Here is a 27940-nt window from a genome sequence, read left to right on the forward strand (position 1 = left end):
GGGGAAATGTTCAAAGCAGAGAAAGTAGGGGACATGCATGACATATTCTTGGCACCTCACCAGCAAAGTGTGCTCTCAAGGTGGTGGCCAGAGAGGGATTGGCAGGAGCAGGTCACAGTGGGCCTTGAGTCATGTTAAGGAGTTTAGACTTTGTCCTGAAGCTTGTGCGCAGAAATGGAAGGATTGTAAGCAACTAGCAAGATTGCTTTGTTTGCAGTTTGGCACATAGATTGGAAGGCCTAGCTTGGAAACAGCTGTGATAATCCAGGTGAGAAAGGAGGGTTTGCCTTAGGCCACAGCAGTGGGACAGGAAGGGAGGCAAAGAGGCCAGGGACATCTAGCAGTTAGATGGCCGGGTTTGGTGGCTCACGCTTGTAACCCCAGCACTTTGGGAGGCCGAGGTGGCAGGATTGCTTGAGTCCAGCAGTTCTGAGACTATGCAACATAGTGAGACCGACATTTTCACAAAAATTTTTAAAAATTAGCTGGATGTGTAGTCCCAGCTACTCAGGAGGCTGTGATAGGGAAGCTGAGGTGGGGAGGATCTCTTGAGCCCAGGAAGTCAAGGCTGCAGTGAACTATGATCACACTACTGCACTCCAGCCTGGGCAACAGAGCAAGACCCTGTCTCAATAAATAAAATAAATAAATAAATGTTAGAATCTTGAGCTCTTGGAGAGCAAGTGGAGGCAGCTGATAAGAGAAAGGGAAGTGAGGCCGGGTGCAGTGGCTCACACCTGTAATCCCAGCACTTTGGGAGGCCGAGGTGGGTGGATCACGAGGTCAGGAGTTCGAGACCAGCCTAGCCAACATGGTGAAACCCCATCTCTACTTAAAATACAAAAATTAGCCAGGCGTGGTGGTGGTGCCTGTAGTCCCAGCTACTCGGGAGGCTGAAGCAGGAGAATTACTTGAACCCGGGAGGCGGAGGTTGTGATGAGCTGAGGTCGCACCACTTCACTCCAGCCTAGGTAACAGAGGGAGACTCCGTGTCAAAAAAAAAAAAAAAAAAAAAAAGAGAGAGAGAAAGAGAGGTGGCCAGTCTGGCCAACATGGCAAAACCCTGTCTCTACTAAAATACAAAAATTAGCCAGGTGCAGTGGCACACGCCTCCAGCTACTCTGGAGACTGAGCAGGAGAGTCGCTTGAACCCAGGAGGCGGAGGCTGTGGTGAGCCGAGATCACACCACTGCACTCCAGCCTGGGTGACAGAGCAAGACTCTGTCCCAAAAAAAAAAAAAAGAAAAAAGAAAGAAAGAAAAGGAGGTGACTGCTGATGGTGGTCTTCCCAGTAAAAGCAGGTAAAAAAACCAAATAAGCTAGGGGCAGAAGTGATCAGTCCATCTTTGGTCAAAGTGGGTTTGAGGTGCCTGTGGGACATTCAAGAAGAGAAGCAGAGGCTGGGAGCAGTGGCTCATGCTTGTAATCCCAGCACTTTGGGAGGACCAGGTGGGCAGATCAATTGAGGTCAGGAATTCAAGACCAGACTGGGCAACATGGTGAAACCTCATCTCTACTGAAAACACAAAAATTACCTGGGTGTGGTGGTGGGTGCCTGTAATCCCAGCTATTCTAGAGGCTGAGGCAGAACTGCTTGAACTCAGGAGGCGGAAATTGCAATGAACCAACGTGCCACTGCACTTCAGCCTGGGTGACAGAGCGAGATTCTATCACCAAAAAAAAAAAAAAAAAAAAAAAAAAAGAGAGAGAGAGAGAAGAGGAAAAGACAGCTGGGTATATGGTCTGGAGCTCCACAGAGAGGTCTGAAGTGGAGTCTGATGTTTTGAATCAAGGTCAGGTATTATTAACTCCAGTTTACAAAGTTCATAGAGGTTAAAAACTATTTGACCACAGTTACACAACCATGGGGCAAGGATTTGAACTCAGATATATGGATGTCAAGTTCAGTGGTGCCTTTGACCCCCCAAGTTCAGTGCTAATTCCTTTGCCCCAGGATGCATCAGCTTCTGCAAGGGTCGGGGCTGGGGGTTTGGGAAGGAGGAAGCAGGTGTCTGAGTGTGTTTGTGCCCCATGTGCCTTCTGCCTGAAATTGCATTTGCAGGTTGGGCGCGGTGGCTCACACCTGTAATCCCAGCACTTTGGGAGGTCGAGGTGGGTGGATCACTTGAGATCAGGAGTTCGAGACCAGCCTGGCCAACATGGTGAAACCCCATCTCTACTAAAAATACAAAAATTAGCCGGGTGTGGTGGTGGGCGCCTGTAATACCAGCTACTTGGGAGGCAGAGGCAGGAGAATCACTTGAACCCAGGAGGGAGAGGTTGCAGTGAGCTGAGATTGAGCCACTGCACTACAGCCTGGGCGATGGAGTGAGACTCTGTCTCAAAAAAAAAAAAAAAAAAAAAAAAAAAAAAAATTGCATTTGCCTGGAACTTGCAGGAAGGGCATTTCTAGCTGGCTTGGAGATAGTGAGATTCTTGTTTCTTGGTAATCAGATGCTCTCAACTAACGCTGGCTACACCATCAGCAAGTCAGTAGTTGTCCATGTGTGAGGATTTCGACAACCATGAAGTCAGCTGAGACCCTGCAGGAACCGAGGGACTGGGGACTCCTGCTACCTGGGACCCTTCGTTTCCTTCCCTGACTAGCTACTCCTGTTTTTGCAGTGGATTCTGTCCCAGAATAAGATGATGTGGGAGAGGCCCAGGTCCTAGGTGTGGCTTAAGGTTTCCACTTTTCTACACTAAAGAGAACTAAGCTGAGGCCACCATGGTCCAGGGACAAGGGGCTGTCCCTTGTATCTTGGAGAAAAATTTTGTCTTAGCTCCAGTAACCTTTTTGTGTCCAGAGTTGGTTTCTGCTGGTGGGGTTCCTGGTCTCGCTGACTTCAAGAATGGAGCTTCGGACCTTCCCGGTGCGTGTTAACAGCTCTTAAAGATGGCACAGACCCAAAGACTGAGCAGCAGCAAGATTTATTGTGAAGAGCCAAGGAATGCAATAGAACTAAAGCTTCCATAGCGTGGAACCGCACCCTAGTGCGTTGCCACTGCTGGCGGGGAGGTGGCCAGAGTTTATTCCCTTATTGGCCCTGCCCATGTTCTGTTTCTGTCCTATCAGAGTGTGCTTTTTTCAATCCTCCCTTCGATTGGCTACTTTTAGGATCCTGCTGATTGGTGCATTTTACAGAGTGCTGATTGGTGCATTTTCCAGAGCGCTGATTGGTGCATTTTACAGAGCACTGAATGGTGCATTTTACAATCCTCTTGCTAGCCATAGAGCACTGATTGGTGCGTTTTTGCAGAGTGCTAATTGGTGCATTTTACAATCTTCTTGCTAGCTACAGAGGGCTGATTGGTGCATTTTACAATCCTCTTGTAAGACAGAAAAGTTCTCCAAGTCCCCACTCGACCCAGGAAGTCCAGCTGGCTTCACCTCTCATTTTATTCGAAGAAGGGTGCCTTGCTTTACTTCTAAATCAGGCCTTCCTACTGTCTTTCAGAGGGGTGTATGTGTGTGTGTGTGTGTGTATCTGTCTCTCCCTCTACATCACAAGCTCCATAAAGACACAGACTGGGAATGGGAGCAGTGGCTCATGCCTGTAATCCCAGCACTTTGGGAGGCTGAGGGAGACTGAGTCCAGGAGTTGGAGACCAATGGTGAAGCCCGTCTCTACAGAAAAAAAAAAAAAAAAAAAAAGCTGGGAGTGGTGGCTTTCACCTCTAGTCCCAGCTACTCCGGAAGCTGAGGTGGGAGGATCGCTTGAGCCTGGGAGACTGAGGCTGCAGTGAGCCGTGATCCCGCCACTGGACTCCAGCCTGGGTGACAGAGCAAGATTCTGTCTCAAAAAAACAAAACAAAACAAAAACATGAAGACCCGCACTGGGTCTGTTTTGTCTACTTCATGTGTTTCCTGGCTCATATTTGTCAAATTAATGAATAAATGAATGAATGCTTCTTAAGATCCGGGTCCTGGGCCTCAAAGTGAAGGCAGATCTTCTTGTCTGTTTTTTTCTTTTCTTTTTCTTCTTTTCTCTTTTAACTATATATTTTTTTAATCAGGCAACTTCCCGAGCCAGAGTATGCTCAGAGAGATCCCCTGTCTTTGTCTGTTTACTGAAGTGATTCCAGCTTGCAGAGTATTACTTTCAGTTCTGCAAAGAGGAGGTGGGGAGGGCAGCATGCACTAAGAGGTTCCTCCCCCCAATCCCCAGGAAACAGATGGTAAAATGCTTAAGACACTGCTGCTTCCCTCAGCACCCTCGGTGCCCCAGCCCCCAGCCCCAGACTTGGCTCCTTCTCTGCTAAGGCTGAAATGCAATCAGCCCAGATGGGCTCTGGCAGTCAACTCTATCCTTCTAACTCTGGGCACCAAGTTGGGTGGGATGAAAGTCTGTATTTAGTGAGCTATTTTCCTTCTTCCTGTAAACTTCCCAGCCTTCCTCAATCCTCTTAAACTTGTGTTCCCATTCCTTTTTCAATATTCCAAGTGCCATTTCTCAGGCTGTAGCTTAACTCATTCTACATCAGTCTGATAGCAACACATTCCTCCTGTGTGCCGGGCTCCGGACCAGGCAGGGAGTGCGGGTGTCATACGATGGTTAACAAGATATGAACCCCACCCTCGGACTCACAGTTGATGGGAGGAAACAGACTTGCTGGTCTATAATCCCAGTGTAGGGAAAAGCCCCATGTAGCTGGAGAACCAAGTGAGGGCTGAGGAAGCAGGTGGCTTTTATGGCAGGGGAGCTAAAAGGTCTCAGGCATTCTCTTTTCTGAGAAGGTGAAAGGCACTCAAGGAGGAAATGCAGGAGCAAAGGTACAGTCAGAAAGAGCTGGGCATGTGTAGGCAGGAATCAGTAGATGCAGAGCCTGGGAGATAAACCTGCCAAGGCAGGTGCGGTCTGTTTGTGGAGGCTCTTGAATGTCAGATCAGTCAAGTGGAGACTGATCTGAATCCAGTGAGCAATAGGGAGCCATTGAAGGTTTATGAGCTGGGGGAGTTACAGACCCTGAGCTGTGCTTTAGGAAGGTTGATAGGGCCATAGAGAGGATGCCCTGGGAAAGGAGAGCTAGAGACAGGGAGACCAGTTAGAGTTGTTACCTTAATGGAGGGTCGTTACCTTAGTGGAGGCTGTAGGAGGGCAGTGCAGTGGGGTGGAAGGAGCTGGCTTCCTGGTGTGTTGGCTGGATCTCCTGCTAACCACCTCCGCAGCCTGAGGGCGCGTTGCCTTTTAGACTTCTCCTTTTGTTATCTGTTTGTTTGTTTATTTATTTATTTATTTATTTATTATTATTCCCCCCCCCCCCCCCCAGCTTAAGCAAAGGAAGAAATTCACAAGCAACAACAGAAAGCTCCCCCTTCCATACCCTCCTCAGATCTGGCCTCCTGGTTCTCTATTGGCTCATGTACTCCTCTGCCAGGTATCTGGGGCCTCTCTGCAGGGTCTCCAGCTGGAGGATCTCTCTTCATGCTCCATCCTTGTCTTCAGGTGCCCACTTCCGGGGATCAGGAAGCTGTGCCTGAGCAGTGGGTTTGTCAGTGAATTGCAGGAGCACTGATTTATCCTAGAAGTTGCCAACCACCAAGGGGAAACCCTGCCTTTCCCCAGGAGAACACACTTTGAGTGGGCCCCCAAGACCCACGCTAGTGAACCGACTGAAGATCTGTGGAGGGTTGGAATATTCTCCCAGCTCAGAGAGGATCGGTGAGCCCTGTCTGTACTACACAGCTGGTAGGTACAGAAAGTGGGTCGCCTGGGGTTTTGCTTCAGTCTAGTGCCCTAGACATGGCACTCAGAGAAGGGAGAGCTGGGATCCGGTTCCGGGCGCATTGCGAGTCTCCGCTGATTTGCGGTGGTGCATCCCACCCAGATAACTGTGGAGTTTTCGCAGGGCAAGGGGGAGAACTGGAGCTTGAAACTTCCATATTCCTTGCACCTCTCGGGCCCTGGACAGGCAGCTCTTAGTTACTGGGGTGTCCATAGCGCCCGCGAAGGGCCAGCATCCCAGAGGGTTCCCAGGTCAGGTTGGTGACGCGTGGGGCTTCCCTAACTTCATAGGCAAAGCCTGCCAGACCCTCCCCGGGGGAGCGGAGCTCCAAGCACCAGGGCCGACTCCGCTCCTGAGGCCGCTGAGCCCTTCTGCACCTGTCCGGCCAGGGAAGTGCCATAGGACAGCTGATCGCCAAGTTAATGAGCATCTTCGGGAACCAGGGTAAGGGGCGCACAGGGCATCCAAGCGAGCGCTTTGATCTCGCTCTCTTCTGGGACTCCTCTGATCTGGGGTCAGACGCACTGGGGACCTCGGGTTCCAAGGGTCGTATATGGGCGCTCCTCGACTGCCGCGCGGCCTCCCCTGCCCCCGTCCCTGCCTGCTCCTCTTGGATCCTCGCGCTTTGGTGCGCCCCGGGACGCAGGGCTGGGCAAGCCTCCTTTCTCCCCGCTAAACGGCGCCAGCGGCGGGGATGGGGGCTGCTGCGGGTTTCCTGCGACTGTGACTTCGCGTTCGGCTCTTTCTCCAGACACCGTCTCGCGGCAAGCCCACAGGCGCCCCGGGCCTTTCAGACTCTTCTAGAATGTGAAGGGAGGTGGGGGCTCAGCTGTCTTTTCCACCGTCCCGGAGTGGGGCGGGTGTCAGGGCTGGGTAGGAAGCAGACACGCTAAGGTGGGCAGAGGTCCCCAGCATGCGGGGAGCGCTATCTCCTTCCTGGGAGGTCTGGTGGGGGCACACAGTCCCTTGGCCATCGGGTTTGGCCCTGACGCTGCCCTTCCTCGGATGCTTCCAGAGTAGAAGGTTATCATCATGGGACTGGACAATGCGGGAAAGCACCATTCTCTACCGGTTGTAAGTGACTTTCGGGCGGTGAGGGTAGAGGGCTGGGCCTCCCACCAGACTGACAGGCATGGGGACCAATCACTAGAGCTCTTTCCTGGGTTACAGGGCTCCTCTGTACCCGGAGGAGTGATTGAGAACGCTGCTTGGACCTTCCTAGTACTGCGGCTCCTCGGCCTGGCATTCAAATCCTGCACCGTACGGGCAACCCTAGCTCCCACTGCTTTCCTCCATCTTCCCGGGGCCCCTGCCAAACCCAGCTCCAGGCCTGCCAAGTGTCCCAACCTGCCTTCCTGGTCCTCGCTCCCTCTAGCGGCAGGTCGCCCCTTTCTCACCCCTGTTTCCTCTGTCAGTTAACTTTCTTTCCCTTCTTCAAACCCAAAGGCTCACTGAGTCTCTGTAGCTCCTGGTCTAGCATGCCAGGCACGTATGGGTGGGGCTGAGTAAATACCGACCGCAGCTTTCCCCGATATTCGCTCTCTGGATGGCACCTTTCCCATTTTACAGCCTCCAAAGTACTTTACCTAGGATAAGCTTTTCCATGAAAAAGTAATACATGTAAATGATTTTTAAAAAGCATAAAGGAAAATTTCAAACAATGGAGGAATACACAGTGAAAAGTAAGTTTCCTTCTCGCCTCTAGCTCCTAGTTTTCCTCCTATTGTAACTTTGCGGTAACTTTTCAGAAACATTATTTACATATAAAAGCAAGTGTATGTTTTCTATGTCACTTTAAACAAAGCACCTCTCTGATGTCCCTCACTGTGTCTGTTTTTCTAAACTTTTGCTTCTCAAAGTGTGGTCTACAGACCAGTCACATAGGCATCACCTGAAAACTTATTAGAAATGCAAAACCGTGGCTGGGCGGGGTCGCTCACACCTGTAATCACAGCACTTTGGGAGGCCGAGGCGGGCGGATCACCTGAGATCAGGAGTTCAAGAGCAGCCTGGCCAACAAGGTGAAACCTCGTCTCTACTAAAAATGAAAATTAAAAATAAATAAAATTTTAAAAAAGGGCTGGGCACGGTGACTCACGCCTGTAATCCTAACATTTTGAGAGACCAAGGCGGGAGGATCACCCGAGGACAGGAGTTCGAGACCAGCCTGGCCAACATGGTGAAACCCTGTCTCTACTAAAAATACAAAATTAGCCGGACGTGGTGGCACATGCCTGTAATCACAGCTACTTTGGAGGCTGAGGAAGGAGAATCACTTGAACCCGGGAGGTGGAGGTTGCAGTGAGCTGAGATCACGCCACTGCACTCCAGCCTGTGCAATGGGAGCGATACTCCATCTCAAAAAAAAAAAAAAAAATTAGCTGGGCATAGAGGCACGCGCCTGTAATCCCAGCTACTCTGGGAGGCTGAGGTAGGAGAATTGCTTGAACCCAGGAGGCGGAGGTTGCAGTGAGCTGAGATTGCGCCACTGCACTCCAGCCTGGGCGATAGAGACTATATCTCAAGAAAAAAAGGGGGCCGGGTGCGGTGGCTCACGCCTGTAATCCCAGCACTTTGGGAGGCAAAGGCAGGCGGATCACGAGGTCAGGAGATTGAGACCATCCTGGCTAACCCGGTGAAATCCCGTCTCTACTAAAAAAAAAAAAAAAGTACAAAAAATTAACCAGGGGTGGTGGCGGGCGCCTGCAGTCCCAGCTGCTCGGGAGGCTGAGGTAGGAGAATGGCATGAACCCAGGAGGTGGAGCTTGCTGTGAGCCGAGATCACGCCACTGCAATCCAGCCTGGGCGACAGAGCAAGATTCCATCTCAAAAAAAAAAAAAAAAAAAAAAAGAAGAAGAAGAAGGAAAGAAATAATGCAAAACCGTGGCCGGATGCGGTGGCTTACACCTGTAATCCCAGCACTTTGGAAGGCCGAGGTGGGCGGATCACTTGAGGTCAGGAGTTCGAGACTCACCCAGCCAACATGGCGAAACCCCATTTCTACAAAAATACAAAAATTAGCTGGGCGTAGGGGCGTGCGCCTGTGATCCCAACCACTCTGGAGACTGAGGCGGAAGAATTGCTTGAACCTGGGAGGCGTGATTGTGCCTACACTCCAGAATGGGCGACAGAGTGAGACTCTGTCTCAAAAAGAAAAAAAATAATAATAATAAAGAAAGAAAGAAAGAAAGAAAGAAAGAAAGAAAGAAAGAAAGAAAGAAAGAAAGAAATGCAAAACCCTGGGCCCCAGCCCAGACTCATTGGGTCAGAACCTGCATTTTGACAAAACTCTCAGGTGATTCAACTGCATGTTAAAGTTTGAGGAGGCTGGGCTCCGTGGCTCATGCCTGTAATCCCAGCATTTTGGGAGGCCAAGGCAGGAGGATCTCTTGACAGGAGCCCAAGGCCAGGAGTTCAAGATTAGCCTGGGCAACACAGTGGGACCCCGTTTCTATAAAAAGAAAAAAAGATATAAAGTTTGAGGAGCCTGCTTGAAGATGTTTCCCTTCTCTGGGGTCCAAGCCAGGACAAGGCTTGGTCTCACTCCTGTCTTCATTCCCCAGGGCCCAGCACAGGGCCTGGCTCCCAGCAGGTGCTTGGTGAACCTGGGCGGACTTGTTCTGAGTTAGATTCAGCCTGCTTTGGGAGTAGAGCATTTGGGGGCCAGAGTTGGCAGTAGGCTAGACTGAGCTCTTGGTGCCCTCTCCTGCCTCCCCAGCTTGACCAATGAGGTGGTCCATACGTGTTCCACCATTGGCAGCAACATGGAGGAGATCATTTTGCAGAAGACCCACTTCCTCGTGTGGGACATAGTGGGGCAGGAGGCTCTGAGCTTTATCACCAACACCTAGGCGAGGAGGGCACCAGGGCTCCAAGGCAGCTGTATGATATCAGACAGTCACGTAACCTCTCTGAGCCTTGGTTCCCCAACTTGTGAAATAGAGATTATAATAATCGGTGGGTTGCTGTGGCTCATGCCTCTAATCCCAGCACTTTGGGAGTCTGAGGCGGGTGGATCACCTGAGGTCATAAGTTCGAAACCAGCCTGGCCAACATGGTAAAACTCCACCTCTACTGAAAATACAAAAATTAGCTGGGCGTGGTGGCAGGCGCCTGTAATCCCAGCTACTTGGGAGGCTGAGACAGGAGAATTGCTTGAACCTGGGAGGCAGAGGTGGCAGTCAGCCGAGATCACGCCATTGAAACTCCAGCCTGGGTGACAGAGCAAGATTCTGCCTCAAAAAAACAAAAGTTATATATACACATATATATAATGATCTCCCTGAGTTGTTGTGAAAATTAAATAACAAACCAATATGTAATGTATGTATGTCAGATACTCAACACAGTGCAGTGCCTGCCTATTAACATGTTTGAATACTTCCTGGCAGCTGCTGGCAGCTTTGTTTGATGCACTGGATGGGGTAGGCCCCTTGTCTATAGGGCCTTACCTTCTTACTCCAGCAGGAGTAGAATTCAGTGGTTTAATTCCTGGACTGAGACAGAGTTGGGTTCCATTTCCAGCACTGCTACTCACCAGCTGTGTGGTCAAGAGCAAGATACGTAGCCTCACGGAGCCTCAGTCTCTTCATTTGTAAAATGGGGATACTAACAGTACCAAGTCCACAGGGTTGTGATGAGGTCTAAATGGAGTCACGAACACCAAGTGCTTATGTAGCATAGCCTCAGCCTCTGCCACACAGCCAGAGGTGTGCTGTTCCCATGTCTGGATAGAAAAGACAATTACAGGCCAGGTGTGGTGACTCGCGCCTGTAATCCTAGCACTCTGGGAGGCCGAGGCAGGAAGGTGACCTGAGGTCAGGAGTTTGAGACCATCCTGGCCAACATGGCGAAACCTCATCGCTACTAAAAATACAAAAATTAGCCAGGTGTGGTGGCACGTGCCTGTAATCCCAGCTGCCAAAGACGATTATAATGGAAGCAGGGTGGTGAAATCTTGAGGCTGCATGGTTTCATTTCTCTGAGCCTGGCGTCTGGGCAGTGCAGAGATGGGGGAAAACATGTTTACCATAGAGAAAGCCTGCCAGTTCGTCATCCTTGTGATTGACAGCATGGACCGGGATCGGCTGCTGACTGCTTGAGAGGAGCTATATAAAATGCTGGCCCATGAGGTAAGCCCCCTACAGTTGGGAGAGGGCCCAGTGGTAGCAACTGTGTGTCCTCAGGCTGGTCACTTAGCCTCTCTGAGATTAATTCCTGGTGTCCCAGTTTCTGAGAGTCTCTATACCAGCAGCATGAGGAGGGCTGGTTTGTCCCTGATGAAGGGCGTCAGTACCCTCAGTGCAATTGACTATAGAAGCCAGAGTTGCTGGTTCAAGTTCTAACTCCATTTTTCATTCACTGTGGGCCTTTGTACAAGTGACTTCACCTCTCTAATTCTCAGTTTCCCCAAGTATAAAATGAGGAGGATCATTAATTCCCACCTATGGGATTGTCATAAAGAGGCTTTCCATGAGCTGCTGGTGTCATTTGATGTGGTTGCTACCATTGTGGCAGAGCCCCCATCTCTGCCTCATCCAGGCGTGGGCCTCTGTTGCTGGGACAGCGGGAGAGGGAGCCAGAGAGCACCTGTGAGGCAGTAGGAAGGAAGGCTGGGCCCTAGCAGGCTGACTGGGGCTGGGCTCCTCTATCCACAGGCTCTGCGGGATGCTTCAGTCCTGATTTTGCCAATAAGCAGGACGTGAAGGACTCTGTGAGGACGGTGGAGATCTCCCATTTCCTTCCTCTCAGGACCAGCAAAGGCCACTGTGCTCCTGTACCCTCACCGGGGAAGGGTTAGTGGCTGCCCCACCTGGATCTCCAGGCCTGGCTGAACCAATGGATGACTGACCATCAGAACCCTTCTTCTGCCTCTCTCCTGTGAGAATCTGGCTCACAGTTGGCTCCTGGGCCAAGCCAATTGGGCATCTCCCCACAGGTGAGATGTGGTGGGTAAGCCACGAGCAGACAGCATCCCTGCTCTCAGGGGCTTGTTCTAGTGGAGAAAGAGGTAGCACTCCACCACCTAAACCCAATAATCTTTTTTTTTTTTTTTTGAGGCAGAGTTTTGCTCTTGTCGCCGAGGCTGGAGTGCGGCCTCAGCTCACTGAAACCTCCGACTCCCACGTTCCACGTTCAAGCAATTCTCCTGCCTCAGCCTCCTGAGTAGCTGGGATTACAGGCGCCCGCCACCACGCCTGGCTAATTTTTATATTTTTAGTAAAGATGGGGTTTCACCATGTTGGCCAGGTTGGTCTTGAACTCTTGACCGTGGGTGATCCACCGGCCTCGACCTCCCGAAGTGTTGGGATTACAGGCATGAATCACCATGCTTGGCCGCCATAATCTGAGGTGCTGAGAAGTGATGTGAAGAATCCCACTGGATACCAGAGATGGAGGGGAGAGGGATAGGTCTGATTCAGTTCTGGCCTCTCCTAAGAGGTAACTTTTGAGTTGAGACCTGAATGAAGAGAAGGAGATAGCCACAGGGAGACCTGGGGAACAAGCCTTCCAGGCAGAAATCATTGACTTGCTCTGACCTTCAGGTTTTTTTTTTTTTTGAGACGGAGTCTTGCTCTGTCGCCCAGGCTGGAGTGTAGTGGTGTGATCTCGGCTCACTGCAAGCTCTGCCTCCTGGGTTCATGCCAATCTCCTGGCTCGGCCTCCCAAGTAGCTGGGACTACAGGCGCCTGCCACTACACCCGGCTAAATTTTTTGTATTTTTAGTAGAGACAGGGTTTCACCATCTTAGCCAGGATGGTCTTGAACTCCTGACCTCGTGATCCGCCCACCTCGGCCTCCCAAAGTGCTGAGATTACAGGCATGAGCCACCATGCCCGGCTTAGTTTCTTATCTGTAAGTAGGAGGTTCATTATACCTCCCAGAGTTTCTGTAGAGTAAATGACACCATTCAGTCCACAAATCTTTCTTGAGCACCTCCTTTGTGCAGGGTACTGTTCTAGGCACTGGAGAAACAGCAGTGAGCAAAACAGACAAAAATCCCTGCCCTCATGGAGCTTACTTTCCAGTAGGGGAGGCAGATGGTGAACAGGAAAGATATATAGTCAGTTAGAAAATGATGGCTGGGCGCGGTGGCTCATGCCTGTAATCCCAGCATTTTGGGAGGCCGAGGTGGGCAGATCACCTGAGGTCGGGAGTTTGAGACCAGCCTGACCAACATGGAGAAACTCCATCTCTACTACAAGTACAAAAATTAGCTGGGTGTCGTGGAGCATGCCTGTAATCCCAGGTACTCAGGAGGCTGAGGCAGGAGAATCGCTTGAACCCCAGAGGCAGAGGTTGCAGTGAGCCGAGATCGTACTGTTGCACTCCAGCCTGGGCAACAAGAGTGAAACTCCATCTAAAAAAAAAAAAGAAAATGATAAATGACTTGAGCAAGGAGTTTGAGAAAAGCCTTGGCAACAGAGCAAGACTCTGTCTTTACAAAAAAAAAAAAAAAAAAAAAAAAGCTGGGTGTGGTGGCACACACCTGTATTCCTAGCTACTCATGAGGTTGAGGCAGGAAAATCACTCGAGCCCAGGAGTTTCAGGCTGCAGTGAGCTCTGACCATGTTGCTGCACTCCAGTCTGGGTGACAGAGCAAGATCCTGTCTGGAAAAAAAAAAAAAAAAAAAAAAAAAAGTGGTAAATGATAAGGTGAAACACAGATTAGGCCAGCATGGTGGTTCATGCCTGTAATTCTAGTTACTGGAGAGTCTGAGGCAGGAGGATGGCTTGGGGCCAGGAGCTGGAGTCCAGCCTGGGCAACATATCCAGACCCCCATTTCCAAACACAAAAACAAAAAAAAGAAAAGGGAGACTGGAAGTGTGTGGAGGGAATGCTGCAATTTTAGGTAAGTTACCTGACAAGGGACACTGAGCAGATAGCTACTGAGTAATCACCTGGAGGATCTGAAGAAGCTGGGCCACGTAGAAAGGGCCTTACATCAGGCCTGGAAAGTTTCCCTTTCCTCTTACTTGTCAAGTGGAATCACAGCAGGCTGGGTACACAGGTATCTCTTTTTTTTTTTCGAGGCAGGGTCTCACTCTGTCGCCCCCCCAGGCTGGAGTACAGTTGTGCAAACATGGCTCACTGCAGCTTCAACTTCTTGGGCTCAAGCGATCCTCCTACCTCAGCCTCCCTAGTTAGGACTACAGGCGCACACCACCATGCCCTGCTAATTTTTGTATTTTTGTAGAGAGAGGGTTTTGCCACGTTGCCCATGGCTGGTCTCAAACACCTGGGTTCAAACGATCCCCCTGCCTCGGCCTCCCAAAGTGTTGGAATTACAGGAGTGAGCTACCACGCCTGGCCCAGGTGTGTTTTACTGAAGAAGGGGAGACTTTAGGCAAGGGACCACACGTTTCTGGCAGTGTCCTTGCCACCCCCTGGGTCAGGAGAACCCTCTTCCACAACCCACAGTCAGTTCAATCAGCATTCTTTTTTTTTGAGACAGAGTCTGGCTTTGTCGCCCAGACTGGAGTGCAGTGGCGCGATCTCGGCTCACTGCAAGCTCCGCCTCCTGGGCTCAGGCCATTCTCCTGCCTCAGCCTCCGAGTAACTGGGACTACAGGCGCCCGCCACCACGCCCGGCTAATTTCTTGTATTTTTAGTAGAAACGGGGTTTCACCGTGTTAGCCAGGAGGATGGTCTCGATCTCCTGACCTCGTGATCTGCCTGCCTCGGCCTCCCAAAGTGCTGGGATTACGGGCGTGAGCCACCGCGGCCGGCCAACATTTTTTTTTTTTTTTTGAGACAGCGTCTCGCTCTGTCACCCAGGCTGCCAGGCTACAGTGCAGTGGCTCGATCTCGGCTCACTGCAAGCTCCGCCTCCTGGGGTCACGCCATTCTTCTGCCTCAGCCTCCCGAGTAGCTGTGATTACAGGCGCCTGCCACCATGCCAGGCTAATTTTTTTTTTTTTTTTGTATTTTTAGTAGAGACGGAGTTTCCCCGTGTTATCCAGGATGGTCTTGATCTCCTGACCTCGTGATCTGCCTGCCTCGGCCTCCCAAAGTGCTGGGATTACAGGTGTGAGCCACTGCGCCAGGCCACTTTATTGATTGATTGATTGATTGTGTGGAGTTTCACTCTTGTTTCCCAGGCTGGAGTGCAATAGCATGATCTCGGCTCACTGCAACCTCCGTCTCCTGGGTTCAAGCGATTCTCTTGCCCCAGCCTCCCAAGTAGCATGCGCCACCATGCCCAGCTGATTTTTGTGTTTCTAGTAGAGACGAGGTTTCTCCCTGTTGGTCAGGCTGGTCTCGAATTCCCGGCCTCAGGTGATCCACCCGCCTCCGCCTCCCAAAGTGCTGGGATTACAGGCGTGAGTCATTGCGCCTGGCCCAATCAGCATTTTCTAAGTACCCTCTGTGTTCCCTGTGCGGTGCCAGACCGAGGCTGAGGATGATACAGAGATGACCAAGGCTCCATCCATGCGCCGGAGTTGTTTACAGTCTAATGGGGGAACTCGCGTAGGGAACCTCTTTCTGGCACACATCACCGTGAAGAATCCTTGGCCAAAGACACAGCTAAGGGGCTGAGCAAGGTGAGTCTCCAGGCTCCTTCCTCAGAGAAGCCCTCCCCGACTCTCAGGCATCCAGAGGCCTCTGTATATTTCCTTTATCACTGTATGTAATTATAGAATTATGTGTCTGACCATTTATTTAGTATCTATCTCTTCCATCAGATAGTAAGCCTCAGGGGCATGTCTGCCTTTTCACCAGTGACTCCAGAGCCTTGCACAGTACCTGATGCACAGCAGGTACTCAAGTCAATTTGTCTCTGTTAATTGAATGATTGGATGTAACTTTGCTTCCTGCACCCAGTCTGCTTTGGGAAAGGGCTGGGGACTTGAAGGCCATCATTCTCTTGGGATAGGCTGACCCCTCCTGTACCTCCCTCCCTGCAGGCTGCCTGCCGCACTCCAGTGGATGCAATCTCAGGCCGTTGCTAACTGATGTTCCAGTCTGAGGCCAATCAGAAACTTTGGGGTTTTGCATGGTCAACATGGGTGGAAAATCAAGTTGCTATTTATTACTTTTTTATGGTTCTCTGGTGGGAGCAGTGGCTGCTATGGACAGTGAGATTGACACCATTCTCCCAACCCGTTGCTGAGAATTGGACTGCATACCTTGGATTCCTGCAGACAGCACAGCGGAATAAGCTGCCCCTCACCATGGCCACATGCATCCTTCTTGGAGATGTCAGGGAAATGTTGGATATGTTGCAGAATTAGGGAGTGGAACCCTCTCCCTCTCCTCAGCCCTCAGCCTCTCCGTAGGAATAATGTGTGTGTTAGGGGGCAGATTAAGAGACCCCTGAGGCCGGGCACGGTGGCTCATGCCTGTAATCCCAGCACTTTGGGTGGCTGAGGCGGGAGGATCACTTGAGGTCAGGAGTTGGAGACCAGCCTGGCTAACACGGTGAAACCCCGTCTCTACTAAAAACATAAAAATTAGCTTGGTGGTGGTGCACACCTGTAGTCCTAGCTACTCGGGTGGCTGAGGCAGAAGAATTGCTTGAACCCGGGAGGTGGAGGTTGCAGTGAGCCGAGATTGTGGCCCTGCACTCTAACCTGGGTGACAGAGGGAGACACCATCTCAAACAAAACAAAACACAAAAAGTAGCCGGACGTAGTGGCGGGAGTCTGTAATCCTAGCTACTAGGAAGGCTGAGACAGGAATTGCAGTGAGCTGAGATTGCACCACTGCACTCCAGCCTGGGCGACAGAGCAAGACTCTGTCTCAAAAAAAAAAAAAAAAAAAAAAGACACCCCTGGAATTGGTCTTCATTTCCTCAAACCCACCCCCACCCTCAGGCTTTTTGGCCCCTCAGCTATTTTTGTCACATTCCCTTTGGGCAAAGGAGATTCTAGAAAGGTGAAGAAGGTGGGCTCAAGGGGAAGAGGGTAGAGGCAAAAACCGGAAGGGGAAATGCAGGAGGACAGGACGTCCCAGATAGGGACAGCCCTTTGCACTGCAGAGATTCCACTGCAGAGGTTTCCATTCCCTCTGAGATGCTGACTCTGACCACAGTTCTTGGACTTTAAGCCACTCCACAGCATCCCCTTCACTTCTAGTGTCCTTCCAATGTGAATCCCACTCCTCCCAAATATACCGGATTCCTACAGGGGCTGCTTATTTTTTTGTCTTTGTGCAACGATTTTTTTTTTTTGGAGTCTCACTCTGCCGCCAAGGCTGGAGTGCAGTAGTGGCGCGATCTCGGCTCACTGCAACCTCCGCCTCCCGGGTTCAAGCGATTCTCCTGCCTCGGCCTCCGGAGTAGCTGGGACTACAAGCGCGCACCACCACGACCTGCTAATTTTTTTGTATTTTTAGTAGAGATGGGGTTTCACCATGTTGGCCAGGATGGTCTCGATCTCCTCACCTCGTGAGCCGCCCGCCACGGCCTCCCAAAGTGCTGGGATTACAGGCATGAACCACCGCGCCCAGCCAGGATTAAAAAAAAAATACTGTATTAGGATTTTTATAAGTCTGTAATAAATGCTATTGAAAACTGTTCACCTCTTATTTCTGCCTTCTCCTCTGTCTGTTCCTCAAACTGGCTTTTGGTTTGAGAGAAGGGGAGGAGCGACTCTGGGGCTGGAAAAGTCCAGGAGACAAGGTGGAGATCCAGTCTGTTAATCTGTACATCCCTAGACCTGGGGCGATCCTGGGGACAGTCCTTTTCTCAAGCCAGTCAGTGGACATCAGGGGGAGAGTCTAGGCACGGATATAGAGGACCCAAGATTCCTTAATCTAGTTGTTTTTCCGAAAGCGTGACTGTGGAGGAAGAACTCAGGAGTTCTAGCCATTCCCACTGTATTTTGTGTTTTTTTCAATAGGTATCTGGACGCAACCCACAGATTGAAACTTTAAAGGAAAGTGAAGGCCACACCCCTATTCCGTAGAAAGTTATTCTAATGAGAAAGCCATGGCGTGGTGGGGGTATAGCTCAGTGGTAGAGCATTTGACTGCAGATCAAGAGGTCCCCGGTTCAAATCCGGGTGCCCCCTTTGCGTCCCTAAGTTTTAGTGTTTTGGTCTCCTAAAGACTTTTTGCACAGATGGAAAGGGAGGGAGTCTCGGGCCCTGCCACCATCTTTTGTTTTGCAGGCGAGTGAGGATGGAGTCCTAGCCCCTGCCAGTGGCTCAGCCTGCGTGTGCATCCCAGGGTGGAATGCAGTACGAGTGAGGGCTAGGAGCTCAGGGCTGACCCTTGGAACACGGTGCGGGTGGCTCAACCTCGCAATGGCAGGGCAGAGGCGGGCGCGCCCCCAGGTCAGCCTGGCCAGTGACCCCGACGGTCTTTCATGGCGGGAGGGAGGCTGAGTTTCTAAGGGCTGGGCTGGAGAAGACAGACCGGGAGAAGCCGCGTGAGCATGTGCGAGGGAGAAAGAAGCTCCCAGATGTGGCAAGGGGGCTTCTGCAAGGCAGGAGAGTAGGACACCCCCGAAGTGAAATATTCCTAGAGACTCCTTCCACACCCCAGGAATATATTTTCTTACACCGCCAGTGGGAATCTTCAGCTCAGAGCTTCAGGAAACAACCCCTGCTTCCAAGTGAGTCATTTTTCTGGGAGTTGTATTTTTTCCATCTCTTGTAAACGTCTTTACCCCATTTCCACTTCCTTTTGGGAACTCCACACAGCGCCTGCGCAGCAATAGCACTTAGAGACTACCTGCGGTCAGTTACCGACAGAGGGGGTATAGCTCAGTGGTAGAGCATTTGACTGCAGATCAAGAGGTCCCCGGTTCAAATCCGGGTGCCCCCTCTTTGAACTTTTCCGAGATACTAAAGTTTTTGTCCCGGGTGTCGATTTTGCCTGAGCTGTTTGCTTTTTCTCCTACTGGCAGACGAGGAGCAGTGAGGGACTGCAAGGAACTGGGGATTCAACAGCACTGGCTCTCAAAATGTGGTCCTGAGATTACCTGGGTACGCTCTGCCCTCATCCCAGACCTAGTGAATTAGACACTTGAGGGTGGAGTCCAGAAATCTGTGTTTTCATATATGCTCCCCATCGCTTGAGTCCAGGAGTTGGAAGCTGCAGTGAGCTATGATCGCAGCACTGCACTCCAGCCTAGGCAACCTTCGAGAACCTGTCTCAAAAAACAAACAAAATACACACACACACACACACACACACACACACACACACACACACACACCCTCCAGGTGATTACGATCTCAAAGTCTAGAGCCTTATATTAAAATTTACACATTTGCTTCTACTATATCCAAGTTTATGTTTCAGCCTGAGCTCTTCTTGTAAGACAGACCACGAGGTACCCCAGATGGAGGAATGTGCAAAGACGCCGGGGCTGGAACTGGAATCCGTCCCGGGACCTCTCACCTTGACCTCAGGGAAGGCAGGAAGTCGGAGACAGGGGGTGGGCAGGCCCGGGAAAGAGGAAACCCACAGGACGAGAGGGTTGTGGCTCGTCACGTGGCCACTTGAGGGCAGCAAGAAGCCGCAGCTGGAGGCAGTTGCCTAACTAATCCTGTTTGAGAGTCCGCCAACTTGGGATTTAAATTAGACATCAAGAAGAATTTACAGACCGGCCTTGCCTTGTTCCATGGTAAGCGGACATTGGGTTTAGGGCTGGAGGAGGTAGTCTCTGGGACTCTGGGCTCGGCGGAAGGAGTAAGAGATTAGAGAGCCTTTAGTTGTTTCCTTTCTTAGGTCTTTTTTTTTTTTTTTTTTTTTTTTTTCCTTAACCTCAGTGCCACGGAATCTACCTCTTCATCCCGCAGTGTACCTTCTCCTGTCCCCACCTGTATCCCTCCTCCTGGAAAGTTTCTCCAATGGCGCTCAGCGTTCACACCCTTCCTCTCTGCCGTTTACTAGTCCCTAGGCCCCAGCCCACTAGAAGCCAGTCTCCCACTCTCCAGCGCCCCAGCTCCTTGCCGTCACAAGAACCAAGTAGGTCAGGGGAGGAAAGAAGCACCTCCGTGTCCTGACCTGATTCCTTGCCGTCTATTAAATATCCTACATTGCGGGTATTTTTATTCTGTCCTGGAAGAAAAAATAAAATGATGATCTGTCCCCAGAGCCTGTGAGAAGGTGGTGGCAAGTGGGGTGAGCCGTTTCCTCGTCTGGGGCTGGCTCCGAAGATTGATTGGGTCTGGCCCTGAGCAGGCCTGGAGGCCCCAGAGAGGCGGGAGGCCTGGGTTACCTACTCATGGGGAGGGGTCCAGGCTGTTGCAGAGTAGGGGGTAGCCAGGCCCCCTCCACTCTCATGTCTGCCAGGCTTGGGGGGCACATCGGTGCTGGAAATGGGGGGATGGAGGCATAAGGTGGAGTCATGGGAGGGGGGTGGGATTCAGGTCCCTCTTGGGGAGAAAAGCTGGGGGTCTTTGCTGCAGGAGGAGATTCCTGGGGGTGGGGGCGGGAGGACAAAGCATCAGAGACGCACAGAATTCCGAAGAACAGCTCAGAAAGTCGCAGAGCTTGGAGGAGCTGGAGGCGGGGGACAGGCAGGGGCCTGTGGCCCACGGAGGGGGCGCCTGTCCCTTCCAGGGGTCCAGTCCCTCGGGCCTTCTCTCTGCAGCTTTCCCGGCGGAACGGAGGAGGGAAAGGGAGCCAGGAACTCAGTGAGGCGCGCGGGGCGGCTGATGCTTCTAGGGGTTCTCTCAGCCCGAGGGGCTCCCGCCCTGTCTCCTACTCTGCACCCCTTGCCTTTGGAGCGGCTGCAGGAGCTCTAGGGGAGCGCTCCGGGAGGGCTGAGGGCAGACGCCGGGAGAGCCCCCAACGACGCAGCGCCCCCCGCCCCGCCCCCTGCCCCAGCTCCCCACCCCTCCACCGACCCAGCGGCCCCCCCTCGCTCCCCGCCTGCTCCTGGAGGCCACAGCCTCCCGCTCCGCTCGCTCTCTCGCCGCTCCCGCCGGCTCGCCCGGCCCCGCGCTCCGCTGTCTCCTCACCGCCCGCGCCTCCGCCAGCCCCGGGGACCGCGCGGCCGGAGCCGGAGCCAGGGCCCCCTCCCTCGTCAGGGCCGGGGCAGCGAGCAGGCCGGGGGCAGGTCTGGGCACCCACCATGCGGGGCGAGCTCTGGCTCCTGGTGCTGGTGCTCAGGGAGGCTGCCCGGGCGCTGAGCCCCCAGCCCGGAGCAGGTAGGACTGGCTGGAGCCGGCCTGGGTGGGCCGGGGGCGGGGAGGGGCGGGTAGGCAGGTGAGGGCAAGGGCAGGTGTGGACTGCCTGGCGATGTCCGCGAGGGGAGCATTGTCCGCAGGAGACCAGGAGCGCTGTGGGCTGTGGGCAGGTGGATAGGGACCCCACTTTCCCAAACACATAGGCTGTGTGAGTGACGGTGGAGACACCGATGCCCGGACCTCTCCTACACAGGGACCGTAGGAGAGGGGGCTCTGTGTGGCGATGGGCTCTTAAAGGGGACAGCTGGAGAGTCATCAGGACCCCTGATCACCCCAGGCAAGGCTGAATTCTGATGAGACGGGAACCTGGGAGGCCCCTGCCCCAGCCATGCCTTCTTTTCCTCTTCTCTGCCACACCCCCGACCCCAAAGCTGACCCAGGCTAGGGATAGGTGGGAGCAGCCAGGGGAATGGTGGAGACACAGCGTCTCTCCCTGGGAAGGCAGCAGCCCTTCGCTCACCTTCTCTTGTCTATTTGGTGTCAGTAGAGAGGCAGTGGGCCCAGGAAGAAGCAACTTGCTGCTCCTCCACACCCAGCCTCAAGGGTCCCTCTCCTCACACCTGCTCCCATTTGCCCTGGCAGCCTTTGGCTTTCAGCTACTCTGGCTCTAGATGGGGCACTGGGGTAGGGGGTGGAGGGAGGCGTCCCATTCTGCACACTCCCTTCCCCCTACCAGTTCTCCAAACTCATCTCTCCCACCTGGAAGTCCTTTCGGAGATCTACCTGGAATCCCTCATGGTATAAAAGGAAGACTCATTTTTGTAGTCTCCCTTCTCTCCTGTGCACCTAGACTTTCTCTGGGGTTGGGGAGATGGGTAATTTGCAGCCTGGCCCCTTGACAGAGATGATTAAGAAGACAGAGACCTGTGCATCATTGGCATGGGTGCCCGTCAGGAGGGGTGAGGGAGGGCTGTTGAGGTGAGTGCTGTGGTTGACCTGCTGTGTCTCAGGGGTGTGCTGGCACCAGGCACAGTGGCAGTGGCAATGTTCTTCACTTTAATAGTCCCAGTATGTAGGTGAGACAGACTTGGGTCCCTGTTGAGAAGAACAGTATGTGGGGGTGGGAAGGGAAGGAGACTGACAGTGGGAGGTGTGGGCAGAGGGCAGTGGAGCTGATGTGTCCAGAGACTGCTGGTGAGAACCACCAGCTTTCAGGGAGACCACACAGAGGGTGACCAGAGACGTGGCTTCTAGTCCCGCCATCTCACTTGCTGTGTGACTTTAGGCAAGTTACTTTCCCTCTCTGGACCTATTTTTGCATTTATAAAGTGAGGCTGTTGGCAAAATCTTTGACTCTTGTGTGTGGAATAATGAAGGATCTTTTGTAATTGCCTTTCCTTTTCATATTTGTTAGGATCTTTATGGGTAACTGATACTTTTTAAAAATCAAGGTAAACAGGACAGAGTTGGATATGTGATGAATAATTTCTGGACTCCTTTGAAATCCCCAACCTGGTGTGATCTTCTGAACTCTGGGTGTCAAGAAGTTTATGAGGGGAGGCTCTGAACCTTTGGCTGGGTAGGGTGGACCATGGAGAGGGCCGGGGAAGGGGGAATTGGGAGGTAACAAGGATGGGCTGGGAGATAATAGCCAGATCTGGGCCTGGCTGAAGGCTGCCCCTTCAGAGTAGGGTTGGGGTAGTAGACAGATGAGGAGACCAGGAAGAGTGGGGCCGGCAGAGACTTGAATCACTTTTCTATTTAGAGGCCACCGTGTCTTCTTGGCTTTGACAGAGATTGAGCCAGGAGAAATGCACTTTTTCTGTAGCAGGAAGGATTGAGGTTAGACTTTAGGAATCTGTAAGAAGGCAGAGGCAGCAGCTGTTGCTGCTGTCCAGTGCCCTTTTCACAGGTCAGGCTGGATTTCACAGGCAGGAGGACGTATAAGGAGGAAGCAGGCGTCTGGGGAGGCCAGATGTAGGAGAAGGACATTCTGGGGGAGAGTTGCTGAGGAGGGGCAGCCTGACCTGATGGATGGTGGAGGCCTTGTGACCAGTGGAAGGGCAGCCGGGAGCAGGACCTGAAGAGATGCTGGCATCCAGCCCCAAGGCTCCGGGTTCGCTGGACTGGTGGGGGGCCTTGGGAAGTAGCTGAGATCTCCCCTCGCTCCTCATGGACAGGCTTGTTTGCCAGAGCCTTGAAACCTCATCTATGATCAAAATAGCAGCAGCAGAGAGATGACTGGACCAAAGATGTAGTCAGACAGCAGGGAGACCAGGCTGACAGACAGGAGGATGGCCTTGGGGTACACAGCAGGGGCCAGGGGAACCGACAGTCTGGTCAGATGGAACCAGAGATGCGTATGACAGACAAAGAAGAGGCAGTGAGAGTTGGCATCCTGGCCTGGGAGTCCTGCAGGAAGCCAGGCTCAGTACCAACCACTGGTCACCCTGACAGCTTCCTCCCTTCTCTGAGGAAGGTTTCCTCATCTATGAAATGGGGGCTTGCACCAGGCATGGTGGCTCATGCTTGTCATCCTAACACTTTGGAAGGCTGAGGTGGGAGGATAGCTTTAGACCAGGAGTTTGAGACCAGCCTGGGCAAAATAGTAAGACCCCATCTCTATAAATGATTTAGGCCAGGCAGGGTGGCTCACGCCTGTAATCCCAGCACTTTGGGAGGCCGAGGCGGGCGGATCACCTGAGGTCAGGAGTTTAAGATCAGCCTGGCTAACATGGTGAAACCCCGTCTCTACTAAAAACACAAAAATTAGCCAGGCATGGTGGTGCATACCTATAATCTCAGCTACTCAGGAAGCTGAGGCAGGAGAATAGCTTGAACCAGAGAGGCAGAGGTTGTAGTGAGCCGAGATCGCACCACTGCACTCCAGCCTGGCAACAGAGCGAAACTCCATTAAAAAAAAAAAATTAAAATTAAAATTAAAAATTAGCTGGGCATGGTGGTGTGCACCTGTAGTCCCAGGTACTCAGAAGGCTGAGGCAGGAGGCTCGTTTGAGCCCAGAAACTGGAGGCTGCACTGAGCTATGATCATGCCACATAGTGAAGGCAGCATAGCAAGGTCCCATCCTTTTTTAAAAAAAGGAGGGAAGGAGGTTGGACTAGATTGTCTCTAGGGCTCCAACAACCTGAGAGTAAAATGTGAACTTACTGTGGTCAGGCAGCCCCTCCCTCATCCCACCATCTTCTTTAGCTCTCCCCAGATCCACTCCTTAACCCACTCCAGCTGCTGTCCCCTCCAATCGACAGGCTTCTTCTCATTCAGGTCTTAACCAGCTCAAGGGGACCCTCCTCAGAGAGGCCCACCTCATGGCTCTGTGTAGAGTAGTAACAACTCCAATCCTTTCCTGTGTCTGATTTTCTTCATAGCCCTTTCCAAATGATTCATTTTGTATGTATCCATGAAGAAAACTAGACTTGTCCTGGGCACAGGGCTTGTGTCCCTCCAGCACCCAGCACAGTGCCTGGGACTCAATAAAAGTGTATTGAATGAATGAGTGAGTGAGTGAGTATATCAAAAGTGGCACAGACCCCAGACTCTCCCCTCAAGGGACACACATAGAGAGCTGAACTCTTCTTGCTGGCCCTCCCTTCCCCTCCCCTCGCCTCCCCTCCCTCCCTCTTCCCTTCTGCTACCTGGTGGTACCTCCCTGAACTTCCTTTTACTCCCTTCCTCTCCCCAGGTGAGGGTCCTCAGTGGGCCCCTTCCTGCCAGAGGAAATGGAGAGGGTATGGTTAGGCGCTTTGTAACTTGGAGGTAGGATTTCATTTTAGGGGTTGGAGACTTCCCTGGCCCCTCCGAAAGCTGGTCCTGTGACCCTAACCGGTGTGTTGCCCAAGGTCCAGCAAGTTGACACACCAACACCACGGGTGCAGTAGCGAAAGAGTTTCATCATCGTGGGGAAGTGTTTGGGGCTAGGGGATTTGGGGGTTTGGGGTGGGGTGGCCAAGGTGTGGGAATTGTTAATTGGTTGAAGAGTGCATGCAGAAATAAAGAAATTGCATTCTCATGTTGAATCGGTTCCTCTCTGAGGGTCTTCAAATTGGCCCTTCTGCTGGAATTCAGGATCTTAATCCTTGTTTGTTTGTTTGTTTTCTTTTTTGAGACAGGGTCTTGCTCTGTTGTTCAGGCTGGAGTGCAGTGGTGTGATCATAGCTCACTGCTGCCTCAACCTCCTGGGCTCAAGTGATCCTCCTGCCTCTGCTTCCTGAGTAGCTGGGACTGCAGGCATACACCACCCCACCTGGTTAATTTTTTTAAATTAAAAAAAAAAATTTATTATAAAAGAGACAAGGTCTTGCCATGTTGCCCAGGCTGATCTCAAACTCCTGAGCTCAGGTAATCCTCCTGTCTTGGCCTTACAAAGTGCTGGGACTACAGGCATGAGCCACCACGTCCAGCCTTTAAAAAAATTTTTAGTAGAGATGGGGTCTTGCTATGTTGTCCAGTCTGGTCTCGAACTCCTGGACTCAAGTGATCCTCCCACCTCAGCCTTCCAAAGTGTTAGGATTATAGGCATGAGCCACTGTACCTGGCCTTAAACAATTCTTAAATAAAAGCTGGCCAGGCATGGTGGTTTACGCCTATAATCCCAGCACTTTGGGAGGCCGAGGCAGGAGCATCATTTGAGGTCAGGAGCTTAAGACTAGCCTGGCCAACATGGTGAAACCCCCATCTCTACTAAAAATATAAAAATTAGTCAGGTGTGGTGGCACACTCCTGTAGTCCCAGCTACTTGGGAAGCTGAGGCAGGAGAATTGCTTGAACCCGGGAGGTGGAGGTTGCAGAGAGCTGAGATCACACCACTGTACTCCATCCAGCCTAGGTGACAGAGTGAGATTCCCTCTCAAAAAAAAATAAATAAATAAATAAAAAGCCGGGTGCGGTGGCTCACACCTGTAATCCCAGCACTTTGGGAGGCCAAGGTGAGTGGATCACCTGAGGTTGGGAGTTCAAGACCAGCCTGACCAACATGGAGAAACCCTGCCTCTACTTAAAAAAATACAAAAATTAGCCAGGCATGGTGGCGCATGCCTGTAATCCCAGCTACTCGAGAGGCTGAGGCAGGAGAATCACTTGAACCCAGGAGGCAGAGGTTGCGGTGAGCTGAGATCGCGCCGTTGCACTCCAGCCTGGGCAAAAAGAGCGAAACTCTGTTTCAAAAAAAAAAAAAGGAATGGGCCAAAGTGTGGCCTGATTAATGCTTAATTACTCCTATACGTCTGCCCAGAACCCGGCATGTAATTCTTGTTAACGCTGTGAGGACGGTTTCAGTCCTCACGTGAAAGCCAGGGAAGGCGGGGGGACTTTGCTGGGTGCTCTGTGTATATTATTTTGTATATTAAGAGTCAAACCTACCAAGTTTATGTTTTATCAGCCCCATCTCACAGATGAGGCAACTGAGTCTTAGTGTATGTAATTTGTCCAATGTCATAGTCGGTAGGTGGCAGATTCAGGGTTCAACCTGTAGTTTGATTCCAAACCTGTGTTGTCTTACTGCTCTGATATTCCAGTGAAGTTCCAAGGGAAGGGTGTTTTCAGTTCTGTGTATTTCAGGTACTCAGCGCATTTAAACATGCTCACCTTCCCCCTTCCCTCCCCTCCCCTCTTATCTCTTCTCCTCTTTTTCTCAGCCCAAGGGACAGGATTAGCCAGGGACAGGTGAGCTGGAAGTCGGAGAGAGATGGAATCAAGTTCACCCTGGAGGTGGCTTGTCCTGGCTTCAGTGGGGGACACTAACCCACTGGGGCATTAAGGGTGTAGGCTGACTCAGGATAGAGGCTGTGGTGACCTGAACTATGTGGTGGCCCAGGGCTGGGATGCCAAGCTTGCGTGCTGGGTGAGATAAGGATGGCTTGGCCCAGGCTCTGGGACTGCACAACCTGGCCTCCTGAAGTCAGCCCCATTCCCCCTTGCCCTGAAATGGGACCAGTGCCAGCTGAGGGGACTGGGACGCTACTGCTGGGCTGTACCCTATATGCTGGGGGACACAGTCTCCCAGGGAAGCTCTCGGGTTCAGGCCCAATAGCAGCCGGAGCAGGGCCTGCCAAGAACCCAGCCCACATGCCAGCCCCACCCCGGGGCTGCCCCTGCACCCTGGGAAACAGTGGGGATTGTCGGTCACTTTTTACTGCACTTTCTGTGGTTCTGAGCAGCCTCTGGAGCCAGCCTGCCTGAGTTCAGATCCTGCCATAGACTGGTTCTGTGACCTTGGGAGGTTCCTTAAAGTCTTTGTGCCTCAGTTTCTCCATTTGTAAAATGGATTTTAAACTGGTAACTATTTCATGGGATTCTTGTGGGGATTAAGGGGATTAATGTGTTTAAAGCCCCTGGAGTAGTGCTAGCACAGAGCAGCGTTCTCTGAAAGTCAGCTATCATTTTCATTACTACTGCGATTATTATGGCATCCCACCGGACTGCACACTGCTTGGGGCCATGAGTGGGGGAAGAAATGAATGAACAGCTTGTGTTCTGGAAGCTCCTTGGCAACACATGCAGGCGGGTGCTCTCACATGTGTAGGTGTGGAATGAGTCCAGGGAAAATGAAGCTCTCTCCAGTGGAAGGCAGGTGGGGTGAGGAGTGGCTGAGGGTTGGGTGGGTATCCACCCTGTGTGTGAGCACACACAGGAAGGCCGAGGCTTTCAGGCGAGTCTTCGTGGGCACGTGCACAGGCACGTGGGCCCCTGCACATACACGTGAGCAACCAGCTGTGTTGGCTTCTGTCGAGTTGTGGGGATGACATCCTGTCCCAGGCAACAGTGGAGGAAGGGTGGCCAGGAAACAGATGTGGTATGGGTTGGAAGAGTAAGATTCAGGGCTAGGCCGGGGTAGGCCAGGGTCCTGCTCAAGCTCCCTCTCCATCCCTCGCCCTGCCCTCTTTCATGGACTCTGCCTCTTACCCTGGCCTGAGCCCTCTATAAAACCTCATTTATGTTTCTCACTTGATGCTCATGGCAGCCTGTACTGTGGGCATGATCGTGAAACCCATCTTAGTCACTAGGGAGCTGAGGCTTAGAGAGGAAGACTGATGGGGCCAAGGTCCCACAGTTTGTGAGTGGCAAGACTGGGTGGTGAGGTCAACCCAGTGTCTCTTCCCTGGCCACC

General features: G+C 52.1%; 2 protein-coding genes and 2 non-coding genes across 6 annotated transcripts in view; all 4 read left to right on the plus strand.

Annotated features, from left to right (window-relative positions):
- The first annotated feature begins 1864 nt into the window (after positions 1–1864).
- On the plus strand, positions 1865–11529 carry ARL5C (ARF like GTPase 5C). Its single transcript, XM_073005441.1, is given in 9 exon segments — positions 1865–1975; positions 2808–2873; positions 6118–6172; positions 6744–6783; positions 6785–6802; positions 9448–9611; positions 10770–10861; positions 11387–11408; positions 11411–11529. Coding segments are annotated over 9 exon segments (687 nt in total).
- Positions 11530–17672: 6143 nt separating this feature from the next.
- On the plus strand, positions 17673–17744 carry TRNAC-GCA (transfer RNA cysteine (anticodon GCA)). The gene has a single exon. It is a non-coding gene; the product is annotated as a tRNA-Cys (tRNA).
- A 685-nt stretch (positions 17745–18429) lies between these two features.
- Positions 18430–18501, plus strand: TRNAC-GCA (transfer RNA cysteine (anticodon GCA)). The gene has a single exon. It is a non-coding gene; the product is annotated as a tRNA-Cys (tRNA).
- Positions 18502–19182: 681 nt separating this feature from the next.
- Positions 19183–27940, plus strand: part of PLXDC1 (plexin domain containing 1) — a 91527-nt gene continuing 82769 nt past the window's right edge. The window contains exon 1 of one of the 3 annotated variants that reach the window (XM_008012888.3): positions 19183–19306. Coding sequence is in view for 2 of the 3 variants with exons in the window: in XM_008012885.3 (XP_008011076.1) it covers positions 20762–20837 (76 nt within the window). In the remaining variant the exon portion in view is untranslated. Of the gene's footprint in view, positions 19307–20559; positions 20838–27940 lie in introns of those variants that run through there. The other 2 variants (XM_008012885.3, XM_008012884.3) reach the window with 2 other exon arrangements.

Source organism: Chlorocebus sabaeus, chromosome 16 (assembly GCF_047675955.1).
Source record: "Chlorocebus sabaeus isolate Y175 chromosome 16, mChlSab1.0.hap1, whole genome shotgun sequence".
Lineage (NCBI taxonomy): Eukaryota > Metazoa > Chordata > Mammalia > Primates > Cercopithecidae > Chlorocebus > Chlorocebus sabaeus.